The 16,100-nt window shown below is 44.2% G+C and overlaps 1 protein-coding gene across 9 annotated transcripts in view; it reads right to left on the reverse strand.

The window, feature by feature from the left end:
* LOC142564100 (uncharacterized) overlaps positions 1 to 16,100 on the reverse strand; it is a 136,673-nt gene that overhangs the window by 58,987 nt on the left and 61,586 nt on the right. For 8 of the 9 annotated variants that reach the window (XM_075674996.1, XM_075674972.1, XM_075674977.1 and 5 more), the window contains one exon: positions 6,620 to 7,108. In XM_075674996.1, coding sequence (XP_075531111.1) covers positions 6,620 to 7,108 — 489 coding nt within the window. The remainder of the gene's footprint in view (positions 1 to 6,619; positions 7,109 to 16,100) is intronic. The other variant, XM_075674966.1, reaches the window with a different exon arrangement.

Genomic DNA, 16,100 nt, shown 5'->3' on the forward strand with positions numbered 1-16,100 from the left:
TCGGGCCTGGGAGGCTAAGTCAATAGCATCGCGAGTATAACCAGTGCTGGGTGATTGTACTGCAGAAGGTAGCAACGTGTCAAAGGGCAAGGTGGGGTCGCGGCCATACAACAGGTAAAATGGTGAAAATCCGGCAGTGTCGTGACGGGACGAGTTGTATGCGAAAGTGATGTATGGTGAAGCGACGTACCAGTCGCAGTGATCGTCGGAAACGTACATGGCCAGCATTTCAGTTAGCGTGCGGCTGAGTCGCTCGGTGAGGCCGTTCGTTTGAGGGTGGTATGCGGTAGCAATCTGGTGTTCTGTAGAACAGGAGCAGAGCAGATCATCGACGACCTTCGATAGAAAGTAGTGGCCGTGATCCGTCAGCAACTGGCGAGGGGCGCCGTGGTACAGGATGACGTTGTATAGTAAGAAGTCGGCGACATCTGTAGTGCAGCTGGTTGGTAGCGCTCGTGCGATGGCATATCTCGTGGCATAATCGGTTGCTACAGCAATCCATTTATTTCCTTTGATGGAAATTGGAAAGGCGCAAAGGAGGTCTAGGCCCACACGGAAGAAGGGCTCTGCAGGGATATCAACTAGTTGCAGCAAACCAGCGGGAGGCATAGCAGGCGTCTTCCGGCGCTGACACAGTACCTGCTCGGCTGCTTTACCTTGGAAGCTCAACGTTCCTTGGTGGCGCGCGCCCGGGCAGCGGCCATCTCCAATGGCGTCCCGGAATAGGGGCTGCCACTCAGGCGCACAGCAAGCAACTCTCTTATTAACTTCTTGAATAAAATGTTTCTACCACCACCACCAGGTCGAAAGAAGTGACATAACGGCGCACAGAGCGATAAATGCTGGGCCAGAAGAAGCGGCACCGCAGGCGGCCGTATGTACGAGTGATGCCCAGATGTCCAGCAGTAGGAGCGTCGTGAAGTTGCTGGAGCACGGCGAGTCGAAGGTGCTTGGGAACGACTAGGAGGAGCTCCGGGCCGTCAGGACAAACGCTACGACGGTATAAAGTTCCATCGCGCAAGGTGAACATCCGGAGGGACGGGTCATTGGGTGAGGAGCTTAGGCATTCCATAAGTGTTCGAAGAACAGGACCTTTGCACTGCTTGTCGCTAATATGGAGGAAGCCGGAGAGCTATAGAACACTGATGTCCGAGTCTGCATCGGTATCATCCAGTTGATCCATGGGATTGCGGGACAGGCAGTCAGCGTCTTTATGCAGGCGCCCTGACTTATACATAATAGAAAATGTATATTCTTGTAGACGCAATGCCCAACGTGCAAGTCGTCCAGTTGGGTCCTTCAAAGAGGAAAGCCAGCAGAGGGCGTGATGATCGGTTATGACGCAGAAGCTCCGACTGAAAATGTACGGCCGAAATTTCGCGACCGCCCATACGAGCGCGAGACATTCTCTCTCAGTAATGGAGTAATTTCGCTCGGGCGTGAAAAGGCGGCGGCTAGCGTAAGCGATGACACGGTCTTGGCCCTGTTGATGCTGAGCGAGGACAGCACCGATGCCAAGACTACTCGCGTCAGTTCGTACTTCAGTGGGCGCAGAAGGCTCAAAGTGTGACAGAATTGGGGAAGTTGTAAGGTGGGCGCAGAAGGCTCAAAGTGAGACAGAATTGGGGAAGTTGTAAGCCGCTCAATCAGGGTAGAGAAGGCTTTCTCCTGCAGTGGTCCCCAAGAGAAGGAGACGTCTTTCTTAAGAAGGTCAGTGAGAGGGTGAGCGATGTCGGCAAAACTTTTCACAAATCACCGGAAATAAGAGCATAAGCCCAGAAAACTATGGACATCGTTTGCTGAACAAGGTACAGGAAAATTTCGCACGACGTGAACTTTCTGTGGATCAGGTTGGATTCTGGCGGCGTTTACGAGATGGCCGAACATGTTAATTTCACAGCGACCGAAATGGCACTTCGAGGAGTTTAGCTGAACGCCAGCCCTGCGAGACACTGAGAGTATGGTTGTGAGGCCCCGCAGATGGCTCTCAAAGTTTGGCGAAAACACAATCACATCATCGAGGTAACAGAGGCATGTAGACCACTTCAAGCCACGCAAGAGAGAGTCCATCATGCGTTCGAATGTAGCTGGCGCATTGCATAATCCAAAGGGCATGACTTTAAATTGGTACAGACCGTCCGGTATGACGAAGGCAGTTTTCTCGCGGTCTATCTCATCGACGCTAATCTGCCAATAGCCAGAGTGGAGGTCAATTGATGAAAAGTATTGGGATCTGTAAAGGCAGTCAAGAGCATCATCAATGCGAGGCAGGGGATAAACATCCTTCTTTGTTATCCTATTGAGGTGACGGTAGTCAATGCAGAAGCGCCACGAGCTGTCTTTTTTCTTTACTAAGACAACCGGTGATGCCCACGGGCTACTGGAAGGTTCAATGATGTCCTTGTCCATCATCCTGTCTACCTCTTTCTGTATGATGGCCCTTTCTGTTGCGGAGACACGATATGGCCGCCTATGAATGGGGCTGGCGTCACCGATGTTGATGCGATGCGTGACAACAGATGTCAGGCCAAGTGGACGGTCTCCAAATCAAAGATGTCCTGATAAGATGACAGGAGGTGACGAAGAGCTGCTGTTTGCACGGAAGGAAGGTCAGGGGCAATCATCTTAGAAACATTGTCCGCAGGCGTCGAGTACGGAGGAGTGGGTAACAATAGTCCGTTGGTACTGAGGAAGGATTCAGAGGTCAAAAAAGAAACCTCAAATTCTTCCAAAGGAGTGATATGCGCAATGGCGATACCGCGTGGCAGCACATGCGGCGAAAATCCAAAATTGAGGATGGGCATGCGAGTGCAGTTTTCGCGGATCCGGACTAAGGTGCTCGGCAGAGAAATATTGCGCGACAAAACCACGTCAGTAAGCGACGACACGACGCACTCGCCATCAGGTACGGGAGGACAGGGCATCAGGAGGACATTTGTAGCCGCTTGTGGACACAGCCTTACAAACTCAGCAGACCATAAGCGGTGTGAAGCACAAGTTGTTGCGTCGGCAGGAAGCGGCAGATCCAACTGTACAACACCTGCGGAGCAGTCAATTTGGGCAGAGTGTTTCGAAAGGAAGTCGAGGCCGAGAATTAGGTCGTGCGGACAGTGTCCAAGGACGATAAATAGAACAATGGTATAATGGCCCCCAATGGTCACACGAGCTGTGCACATTCTAAGGACAGGTGAAGTACTCCCATCGGCGACTCGCACAGTGCCCGGTATGGCGGGTGTCAGGACCTTTTTAAGCCTTCGGCGGAAAGCAGCGCTCATAACTGAAAGCTGCGCTCCTGTATCAACGAGAGATCTAACAGGAACGCCATCAACTTCAATGTCTAGTAGGTCTCCACATCTAGGCAGTGTCAACAGAGGATTTGTGGGCTGGGTCGGAGTTGCAGCTTCACCTCTGGGAGCTGCACCACCTAGTTTCCCAAAGCGAAGCGACCGGTTGCAGAAGGGGACGAAGAGCGGTGAAGGAGAGGCGAACGGGACCTGCGACCTTGTGGAGACAGGGAGCGGCTGGATCTTGATGGAGCACTGTCAGCGTTGATGTTCCTAGTCGGCGAATAGGGCGAGAAAGTACGACTGCCTGGTACTTGGCAGTAGTGACTCGGAGACGACCATCGAGGAGGCGATGACCAGTGGTTGCGGCAATGACGGGCGATGTGTCCAATAGCGGAACTATTAAAACAGATGGGTTAATCATCCACTGTACGCCAGTTAGCTGGGTTGCGACGGAGTGGCGGAAAGCTTTGCATCGGGAAGCGAGCGGCTGGAGGAATCTGGTAGGTGTTTGCATGGCGGACCGACCACAGAGATGGAATGGCCAAAGTTGCTATTTCCTCCCGAACGACCGCTTGTATAAGAGAGATAGCGGGCATGCTTTCCTGACAGTCGGAACCAACTGGAGCCGGGGCCATGGCCTCAAGCTCACGGCGAACGATGCGCATGATATCTTCTGGTCCTGTGGGCTGAACGAACCGCGGCGGGTCTTCGCAAGAAGATGATGTGGCGGTATTGGGCAATTGGTCGAAAGTTTGAGCGACGTGGCCGCCCTTCGCTTGTTCGAAGCGCCGGCACTCCTTTATAATTTCATCCACAGTGGCACAATCCTTACACATCAGGAGATTGAAGGCATCATCCGCAATACCTTTCAGTATGTGACCAATCTTGTCTGACTTGGTCATGTTGTTATCAGCCTTGTGACAGAGGGCCAGCATATCCTGTATGTACACGACAGAGGATTCCGTGGACGTCTGAGCGTGGCACGCAAGTTCTTTTTTTTTTGCTGCCAGCTGACGACCGACAGGTCTGCCAAACAGGTCTCGCATTTTTTTCTTTGCAAACATCCCAGCTCGTTAGGTCAGCTTCGTGTGTGTCGTACCATTGCTTCGCAGTTCCTCTTAGATAAAATATCACGTTTGCTAGCATCATTGTTGGATCCCACCTGTTGTTGTCGCACACTCGCTCATACATCGTAAGCCAGTCTGTGCCACAAAATGTCCCTGGGTCCCGCGGATGAGTGAGGATGACCGTTGGCACGGGCTGCTGAGGCGTTGTTGCTTGTGTTGGTAGATTTGCCATTGTGGCGGCAGGTAGATGACGTCCACTGCGAAGTTCCGTGATTGTACCCCGCACCTCCACCAAAATGTTGCAGGAAGAAAGCAGGCCTACGAATGTAAAATAATGTATATTTACAACTGGTGTATATGGCGTTCAGGCAACTGCCAGTCTTCGTCTTCCTCTAGTCCAATTCGACTTCTTCCTTCCCTTCACCGTAACAATATTAAGTTATAAATATGGGTAAGAACAGGGCATATAATATCAAGCACATAGATTATGGGGCGAATCTAGATGCCATCGGCGTCCAGGGACCGGCTGTTACCTATATCGCTGAAGCAAGAAAAGACTTCTAAGGGGCTAGTTGGGGCAAAAAACAGAGTGTTACTAAACGCGTTTACAGGCAGGAACTGAGTATAGTTGTTGAGGCCATCAACGTCATTTAACTGTGGTTTTAATGTGGTTTAATTTCATTAAACGCGTTTGGTATAGCATTTCTGGAAAGTTTCTGCCCGTTATGACACAAAACATCCGGAATAGCTGAAACTGAATTCGACTTTAGCAAAGCATTCAATTTGTGCCAGAGAACATCACTTTTTTGATTGGCTGGGTCACTAAAAATTCTCATGTAATAAGCATCCTTAGCCGCCCTAAGCTGATTTGTGAGATTATTTCTATATTCCTTAAACTCCCTGAACAGGGCAGGATCTCTAGATTTCACAAATTGAGCATACACGGCGTGTTTGTGTTTAACCATACCAAGAAGCTCAGGTGTTAGCCAAGGTTTTCATGCTTTGGATGGCCGTGTCATTTTTTTTATGGGGAAGTGTTCGTGGTAAACAGTTTTGAACATGCTCATAAAAGCAGTATATGCCGTGTCACTATCTTCTGCTCGGTAAACACTGTTCCAAGCTACATGGGTAATAGCTTGGCGAAATGCGACAAGGTTTGATGAAGTAATGGACTGAATAATGACTGTTGTTTTAATTTTACTGGCAACGCAGTGAATTCTATTTACTATTAATATAATACCCAGATAATCACTGATGTCAGTGTACACAATTTCGGCCTCTAATGAATCAATATTAAAGTTTGAAATGAATACATCTAATAGGGATGCACCTTCAATAGTCACACACGTTGCAGTAGATATTGTGTTTGAAAAACCATAGGTTGTGATAAGAGATAGAAAATTCTTATAGATAGAAATAGAAAACATATTTATATTGACATCACCGCCTTAATTAGATTGATCTTCTCTTCTAATGTACAACTGAAAAGTTTTTTAAGAAACACAAGAAATCGGGTTGTGGTTACATACATATATATAACATGAAGAAAAGTAAGAAAATTACTGCTGACCACGCTGCAACTGTCTAGCTTCATTTTCTGACAGCTGCACGGCATGCAGCTGTAGAGGTGAAGCTGAGGGAGGGAAAGACAGGGAGAGAAGAAAGAGTAGAAGGAAGGAAACTAAAAAAAAATAATAATTAAATTATGAGATTTTACGTGACGAAACCACGATCTGATTATGATGCACGCCATAGTGGGGGCTCTGCAAATTTGGACCACCTGGGGTTCAATAACAGAAAGAAACTACATACTCTACAATTAGGTAATAAATAACTAATTACATCACTAAACAAATAAACAAATAAATAAACAAAAAAGAATAAACAAACGGCAATGTCTATGCGAACAAGAAGAGCCGTAGTTCGCTTGTGTTTTCACTTAGGTAAACTGTCAACCCGGCCCTGTGCACCGGCACTGTTTGGTACCCAGAAAGCAATGCACTCTATAATAATTAGGCAAAATAAGTTCTTGCAAGAATTTTTTCAAACGTGGATAAAAAAGCATGCACTGGAAAAGCAACAGAATTGATTTATATAAGTTCCATTGAAATGAACAGTTCTGAAAAAAGCAAAATAACACCCTACAACACGCCAGGTACCAAGCTTCAATAAAAGAAAAGGGGGGCTGGGGGTGGTTAACTGTGCCTCCTTAATACAAGTGAGCTAAGCAGAATCAACATTATGAGTGACCAAATGCCTCCTTACCTCCCATTCAGCAACATGTTTTGTGGTAGTCATGATGGTGGGGCATTTCTTATCTGTCTTAAGTGGCCCTTCTTGAACAGCTGACATACAACGAGTCTCCTTGTGATGGCCCCCACTGCTCCACTGGTCTGTCTGCTTTCTCACAACTTCAGAGCTAGTGTCGGAAGCTTCATTTTGTATGATGTCCTTGTACTCTGCTGGACAATGATACAGCCTATTACGACTGGCTGTGGTGGCCACAGTGGCGACATTGTGACCAAAGTGCGAGTTGTGCACAGGTGCTGACAGTCTCTGTTTTGACGTGCTTAGAGTGAGGCGCTTTCGCATATTCCTGGTACTTCTTTTCCATGAAGAAAACAAGACGCTTTTGAAGGACCTGCTTCTCTTCTGGATAAGAAGCTTACGGCGCAATCTTGAGCTGCCACAGTCTTTCATGTTGTCTTTCATTGTCACACACAGTACGGGAAGGCTCTTGCTTAGGCTTACCTGCTATTGAAAGAAAGTAAAGATATGAAAATAAGGTGATAAACATAACAAACAGAAGCAGCTGTTAAAACATGCTGCATTGTAACATAAGTAGAATGTCAAGGACCCAGAAAACATGCTTTTACATAACAGTACACCAGTGCAGGACTCATTGCAACAGCAGCTAATAAGCAAATCACCAGACAACAACCAGGGGAGGTATTTTGTTAGAGTCCGCGTGGTCGATTTTCCAATTCGGCCACCTCTGAATAGCTGGAGCTGTACGAGCAAAGAGGAGACAGGCACCCCAAGCCAGTCGCCTCTTCGGTTGTACAGCTCCAGCCAAACAACAATGGACAAAATGGACAGTCCACTAGGTGAATTCTTGCAGAATACCCGAAAAAACAATCTGGTTCTCTAGAAAGAAGGAGGGGCTACACATGAAAAGTGCAACAAATTATGTGCAGTTTTTCTGGCCTCTGTAGTTAAGTGCTGCTGGCTATTGCTAAAACTGATTGGAATCTGAACCTGGCAACGTTTAACGTTAGAACGTTATCTAGTGAGGCGAGTCTAGCAGTGTTATTGGAGGAATTAGAGGGTAGTAAATGGGATATAATAGGGCTCAGTGAGGTTAGGAGGACAAAAGAAGCATATACAGTGCTAAAAAGCGGGCACATACTGTGCTACCGGGGCTTAGCGGAGAGACGAGAACTAGGAGTCGGATTCCTGATTAATAAGGAAATAGCTGGTAACATACAGGAATTCTATAGCATTAACGAGAGGGTGCCAGGTCTTGTTGTGAAACTTAATAAGAGGTACAAATTGAAGGTGGTACAAGTCTATGCCCCTACATGCAGTCATGATGACCAGGAAGTCGAAAGCTTTTATGAAGACGTGGAATCGGCGATGGGTAAAGTCAAAACAAAATACACTATACTGATGGGAGACTTCAATGCCAGGGTAGGCAAGAAGCAGGCTGGAGACAAGTCAGTGGGGGAATATGGCATAGGCTCTAGGAATAGCAGAGGAGAGTTATTAGTAGAGTTTGCAGAACAGAATAATATGCGGATAATGAATACCTTTTTCCGCAAGCGGGTTAGTTGAAAGTGGACGTGGAGGAGCCCGAATGGTGAGACTAGAAATGAAATAGACTTCATACTCTGCGCGAACCCTGGCATCATACAAGATGTAGACGTGCTCGGCAAGGTACGCTGCAGTGACCATAGGATGGTAAGAACTCGAATTAGCCTAGACTTGAAGAGGGAACGGAAGAAACTGGTACACAAGAAGCCAATCAATGAGTTAGCGGTAAGAGGGAAACTAGAGGAATTCCGGATCAAGCTACAGAACAGGTATTCGGCTTTAACTCAGGAAGAGGACCTTAGTGTTGAAGCAATGAACGACAATCTCATGGGCATCATTAAGGAGTGTGCAATAGAAGTCGGTGGTAACGCCGTTAGACAGGAAACCAGTAAGCTATCGCGGGAGACGAAAGATCTGATCAAGAAACGCCAATGTATGAAAGCCTCTAACCCTACAGCTAGAATAGAACTGGCAGAACTTTCTAAGCTAATCAACAAGCGTAAGACAGTGGACATCAGGAACTATAATATGGACAGAATTGAACAGGCTCTCAGGAACGGAGGAAGCCTAAAAACAGTGAAGAAGAAACTAGGAATAGGCAAGAATCAGATGTGTGCGTTAAGAGACAAAGCCGGCAATATCGTTACTAATATGGATGAGATAGTTCAAGTGGCTCAGGAGTTCTATAGAGATTTATACAGTACCAGTGGCACCCACGAAGATAATGGAAGAGAGAACAGCCTAGAGGAATTCGAAATCCCACAGGTAACACCAGAAGAAGTAAAGAAAGCCTTAGGAGCTATGCAAAGGGGGAAGGCAGCTGGGGAGGATCAGGTAACAGCAGATTTGTTGAAGGATGGTGGTCAGATTGTTCTAGAGAAACTGGCCACCCTGTATACGCAATGCCTCATAACCTCGAGCGTACTGGAATCTTGGAAGAACGCTAACATAATCCTAATCCATAAGAAAGGGGACGCCAAAGACTTGAAAAATTATAGACCGATCAGCTTACTGTCCGCCGCCTACAAAGTATTTACTAAGGTAATCGCAAATAGAATCAGGAACACCTTAGACTTCCGTCAACCAAAGGACCAGGCAGGATTCCGTAAAGGTTACTCAACAATAGACCATATTCACACTATCAGTCAAGTGATAGAGAAATGTGCAGAATATAACCAACCCTTATATATAGCTTTCATTGATTACGAGAAAGCGTTTGATTCAGTCGAAACCTCAGCAGTCATGGAGGCATTACGGAATCAGGTGTAGATGAGCCATATGTAAAAATACTGGAAGATATCTATAGCGGCTCCACAGCCACCGTAGTCCTCCACAAAGAAAGCAACAAAATCCCAATAAAGAAAGGCGTCAGACAGGGAGATACGATCTCTCCAATGCTATTCACTGCATGTTTACAGGAGGTATTCAGAGACCTGGAGTGGGAAGAATTGGGGATAAAAGTTGATAGAGAATACCTTAGCAACTTGCGATTCGCTGATGATATTGCCTTGCTTAGTAACTCAGGAGACCAATTGCAATGCATGCTCACTGACCTGGAGAGGCAAAGCAGAAGGGTGGGTCTGAAAATTAATCTGCAGAAAACTAAAGTAATGTTTACCAGTCTCGGAAGAGAACAGCAGTTTACGATAGGTAGCGAGGCACTGGAAGTGGTAAGGGAATACACATCTACTTAGGGCAGGTAGTGACCACGGATCCGGATCATGAGACTGAAATAACCAGAAGAATAAGAATGGGCTGGGGTGCGTTTGTCAGGCATTCTCAAATCATGAACAGCAGGTTGCCACTATCCCTCAAAAGGAAAGTGTATAACAGCTGTGTGTTACCAGTACTCACATATGGGGCAGAAACCTGGAGGCTTACGAAAAGGGTTGTGCTGAAATTGAGGACGATGCAACGAGCTATGGAAAGAAGAATGATGGGTGTAACGTTAAGGGATAAGAAAAGAGCAGATTGGGTGAGGCAACAAACGTGGGTAAATGACATCTTAGTTGAAATCAAGAAAAAGAAATGGGCATGGGCCGGACATGTAATGAGGAGGGAAGATAACCGATGGTCGTTAAGGGTTACGGACTGGATTCCAAGGGAAGGGAAGCGTAGCAGGGGGCGGCAGAAAGTTAGGTGGGCGGATGACATTAACACGTTTGCAGGGACAACATGGCCACAATTAGTACATGACTGGGGTAGTTGGAGAAGTATGGGAGAGGCCTTTGCCCTGCAGTGGGCGTAACTAGGCTGATGATGACCCAGTAGTAGTAGTAGTAGTAGTAGTAGTAGTAGTAGTAGTAGTAGTAGTAGTAGTAGTAAATAGTTATTTATTTTTACATAACACAAAGAAAAGTAAGAAAATTACTGCTGACCACACTGCAACTGTCTAGCTTCATTTGCTGACAGCTGCACGGCGCACAGCAGTAGAGGTGAAGCTGAGGGAGGGAAAGACAGGGAGAGAAGAGAGCAGAAGGAAGGAAACTAAAAAAATTAATAAATTATGAGATTTTACGTGCCAAAACCATGATCTGATTATGATACACGCCATAGTGGGGGCTCTGGAAATTTGGACCACCTGGGTTTCTTTAACAGAAGGAAACTACATACCCTGCAATTAGGTAATAAATAACTAATTAACTCACTAAACAAACAGCAATGTCTATGCAAACAAGAAAAGCAACAGTTCGCTTGTGTTTTCACTACGGTAAACTGTTTGTCAATGTGGCCCTGTGCACCGGCCCTGTTTGGTACCCAGGAAGCAATTGACGCACTCACAAAAAAGGGTGATACACAATCCCAAGAATGCTTTACTTCCCTAGCGGATGAAAATGTAACCTCTGGTGGGCCACCACAACACATACACAGAGGACTTGGGCTGCAGTCCATACAGCTCTGCACATGTAACAAGCAAATCAATAATCTTTAGGCATTAATCTTTAGGAAACCTCAATATTCAAAATTGAGAGGAACTTCAATAACAGGCAAAAGTAAGTTGCATGCATATGAACTTCGAAGCTTAATGCTCATCTAGAAAGGACGCTGCAGCTCTGAGTGACAGCATATTGGTCCATGCACAGTCACAAAAACTATGAACCAGCAAGGAATTCTCAATTCAGTTTACTGTGAGGCTTCAGGTAAGGTAACTAAGCTAGCTCTGTTGGGACAGTCATCTTGTACCACCCCTAAGGGAGAGTAGTCAGAGGTCCCATAAAATTTGGAGTATAACAAGGACAAAGACAGAGAGTATACCTGTAGCAAACGGTGAACAAAAAACTGAAGAACATGAACATTACTATTTGATGGAACAGTGCTATATGAGACAAGGGCAAAAAAGGTACACACATGAGTGCTTACTCAACTGCAAGTTTATTAAAAAGCTCATTATTCAGGATGTCTCTGCTAACATGGTCCAAGTATTTAAAAAAGCATGAATCATTTTATGGAAACAAAACCAAGTCTGTATTGTCACAGTTCAGTTTAGAAGCTACCAGGAATTTTGTTGTTGATGGCATTCAATGAGTTACTCTCCTAATTGACAATACATAAATTAAGAAGTTGTAGACAGTTAAAACAAGCATTGAAGTGGTTTTGGCAAGGTACAATAGTGTGCTTAAGTTTTAGATCTGGAAATAAAAGCCTACAAAAAATAAAAAATAAGTGATTACGCACCCACCCACACAACTCGCACTAGAAAGCAGTGCCCTCTAGCACTTGTATATATATATATATATATATATATATATATATATATATATATATATATATAAGGCGTCAAATGAGAGTGCTAGAGGTTGTATTGCAGCTTAGGCAAGCTTATGTTGCCACATCTACATATTCGGCGAGGGTCAGCAGCTTCTTCAGGTGGGGAATTTTGTACCCACTCGGCGGGAATTATTGCACAATGAGACGTCGGCATGTCTCGAGCTGGCAGGGCCCAAGCAACCAGAGACACAAGTTGTCATTTTCCTATTGCACAGTGTTTTAAGACAGCAATGAGAAACTGAAACAAAATCGAGCTGGTAGGTGATGGCGGTAGAGGATGCCACCAGGGTGAAACATGACAGCCGCTTCACCGCCTGCAGCTGGAAACGGTGGTGCGTTTGGGTTATCACCTATTAAAAGCATGCAGTATGCTTCTAACTGCACTACGCCACACACGCTGTGAAACAGATAGGTGAATTGCTTTTTTATTTTTTTATTTCCGTTCTTTTTTTCTATTTTCATCATGCCTGTTTAAAATTCTGATGTTACCTGGTTTTTGCTGTTCACCCCTTCTTACGCATGTCATACATTGCCCATGTATATAATAGATCCCATTTTGCAAATAAAATTCAGATGAAAGTTTGTGTTTGTGTTCGTAAAATCCCTAGTCCTTCTGTCTTTCACTTCGTGCGCAACAACTATTTATCATGGATTGCTAATTGCCCAAACCATACCCTTATTAGATAGGTGAAGATGCTTATCACAATAGGGTTAGTTGGTGACAGCTGTGAATGCCACGTGTGGCAATCCGTGAGGAGATCTGCTGGTACTGGAAGAGGAAACCAAGTTGACACTGACATTTTTGCATTTCATGAGTGGGGAAGCTACCATGGTGGCCCCCACCATGGTAGCTACTGCTTTCAATCGTGTGTGCCTCACATCTTTTATTGTTTATGTGGGATCCAGTGGCTGGAAAATGTATCATACGGTCGCAGTTTGACAATGTATTGAATGTTAGTTCTGAAAGATTGTGAATTCCAGGAACGTATTAACCAGTAAAAAAGAAGTGCAACTCTATTGGGGCATTTTTTTGTTTCTCAATCATAAACGTTGGTGGCGGAAAATTGTACAAAACAGGATCATATGAATGACTTTCTACTGTGTACAGGGTGATCATTTTATTTTCCAAAGTTTTTAAAAATTGCCTATGGCAGATAGAATAATTCTTGTCCTTGAGCTGGATTATTCAAAGAGGCAGACATTAGTAGCACAAGGAATCAAAACACATATTTAAGTAGTAACCAAAACTTAACTAATCAACTCATTAATTAATTACTTTACATCCCATATTACAATTTACGAATTAGCCGGTGAGTTTGCAAGATGTATCCACTTGAAATGAATCTCCAGGATGACACCAGTTCCGAGATATTATTTCCCAAAGTGTGAGATGAAATACATGGGCGTTCCAGTTACTTTTGTGCTTCGATGCATAAAAGAGCATTTTGTAAAAAAAAAAAACAAAGGAAGTGGAACAATGGTGCATTCTAACGGAGAGTTGGATGGCACACATCTACAAGCTGGCGTTATTCTGGAAATTCATCCCAAGTGGATACGCTTTGTAAATTCAATGGCTACAATTTATAAATTGCAATATGCGCTGTAAAGTAATTGAGTTAATCAGTGAATTTTTTAATCTTAAAAAATGTTTTAATAGTGAAACTAATGTCTGCCTCTCTGGATGATCTAGCTCAAGGACTAGAACTATAATATCTGCAACAGATTATTTTTTTAAATTTTGCAGAACTTAAAAATTATCACCCTATATAATAGGCTGGAGAGTTGATTTATGTTTCACCCCTCCCAAGAGCGTGTCACCTGAGTGTTGGTAAGGAATAAGCAATAATAGCTCTTGGAAAGATTGTTGTGGAAAGAGTGTGTGTAGTTATCTTTTGTGCTGCGATACATTTCGCAATACCTTTCATATCCAAGGAGCCTGCTTGAGGACGCTTTTGGAGAAGAAAAATCTTGGTTTGGGAGCAGTATATTTTGAATTTGAAGCTAATTAATGGAGGAAAAAAAGACCATTTTTACAGCCACATATTTCAAATTTTGAGCAGTTTATTTGCTGCAGAACACTCAAAATCTTGAGCACATCATTGAAGTAAGCGATCACAATATTTACGTAAGTCCTTCCTTTTTGAATTAATTCCAGCAGTGTTTTTATAAATTGTTTTACATTTATCATAAATCTGACATCAGAGGGTGCAAAAAGCTGCTGTGTTCCGTTTTCTAGTTTTTATCATACAGAATGAAGTCCCGATAATTCCAACTCCCCATAATTCGAACTAAAGGATACCTTGAACTGCATTTTTGGTGCCATTGCGGCCAAGGAGGTTAAAGTAAAAACTGCTAGAGTGGAAGTCACCTATACAGGCCTATGGGCTCGGGTGAAGGCAGCGGCAGCCATTTTGCGGGATGCAAGAATTGGCCTGACAAGAGCTTCGCAGTGTTGTTCGCCAACTTTTGCAGCGGTTTCTAATTTAACGGTTTTAATTTAATGGATTTTAAAGTTCTAATGCAACACTGTGGGCTATGAGGCGAGCCATATTGGAGGTCTCTGGATCGCAGATATCCAAGTACTGGAGCATTTTTTCTAATTTATCGGCATGAATGTGCAGCTGCCGCAAAGTAGAAAAAAGAAACACGCAATAATTAGCATTTATTCACCTTCTTTAATGCAGTTTAGAAATTGGCCAATCATGAAAGCTGTCAGAAAAGCAATTAAAAATTGTAAATGTAGCATGAGAAATAGCAGTACATGCAACAAACATAACTATTTCTTATTATCTTCAAGACCATCAGGTGTTGTCTGTGCTTCAGCATCCTCATTGCATGGAAGGTCTCGGAACTTTGGTGGTGGCCATTTCCTTTAGCCTAAAATATAAAATTTTCCTTTATTCTAGTACAAGGCAATGCTAATCTGCAACCTTATTTAAATGAAAAGAATAACACTAACATGTCAACTCCGTATACATCAACTTTCCAAAAAAACACCTGAGTGCGCTACCACAATTTGGGATCCGCACAGCACCACACATGGCAAGATACGATGACCCAAAACACATAAGCTGCGATGACTGGTGAGCTTTTGCTCCCCCCCCCCCTCCCACCTCCGCAAGATGGTGACGCGGCAGCTTCACTTGACGGGCGCTCCCTCCACTCCAGCAGTTTTTCTTTAACCTCCTTGGTTGCAACAGCACACGTTTAAATGACATAAATAGAGAATTTGTAAAGAGGGCATTGCACTAGCACGTAAAAAAGGACATGGACAGGATCATGAAAAAAGACACACGGAACGCTAGTTGCACAATAGTGAAATTGCCAACAAAAAAGGATACATGAATGCTTTTGTTACTGCATTATAGAAATTGGTAAATTTGGTCGACAGTTTCTCTACATGCTGTTAAACATTTCCATTGGAATTCTACAAGCAAACATCAAGCACCATCAGAAATGATGACTGAACTTCAACTAGTTACCAGTTTGACCATTTGTGGCAGATTTAGGAGTCTGGAAAAATAAAACTTCGACTGGAGGTATCGTTGACATTAACTTTGAGTGGTCCTAGCACTTCCTAAATAAAACGACACTAAAGTGGTGCCTTAGTCGACTTGACAACATCATTTTTAAATGACAGCAGCAGTTCTTTCAGGTAGTCTAATTTCCAATACAATGTCTAGGCTGTTTTAACTAAGTCTCAAGCAACGGTAGATGCTCATGAGTGCATGTTATTTTAATAATTGTGTTCAACTAATGTCAAGTGCAACTTTATTTTTCCCACTGGAGTTGCTTTTTCACATCAGCATTTCGACAGCTCATGTAAAAGTTATTATAAGCAATCCTTCCCGTCACATGGGGTTTTCACTTGCACAAGAGCATGCAGTCGATTCCAGAGTAACCTTTGACTGAAGCTTACCTACCAGCCTAATCTCTTACATTTTGAACACCACCTGTGCAGTGCACTTATTCATTACTGCACAATATTGTGCAACACTTCACATTACTGTACAGCACTGTACAGGAACTGAACGAAGCATGCGGAGGCTCCAGCAGCAGTTGAACGTGAACTAGATTTGCTTGCTTGCACAGAAAAGCTAATTGAATGCAATATTCCAGGGTGTCTACCAAGTTGACATTTCCAAATTCCCTGAGTTTTCCAGGT

This window comes from Dermacentor variabilis, chromosome 1 (genome assembly GCF_050947875.1).
Source record: "Dermacentor variabilis isolate Ectoservices chromosome 1, ASM5094787v1, whole genome shotgun sequence".
Classification (NCBI taxonomy): Eukaryota; Metazoa; Arthropoda; class Arachnida; order Ixodida; family Ixodidae; genus Dermacentor; species Dermacentor variabilis.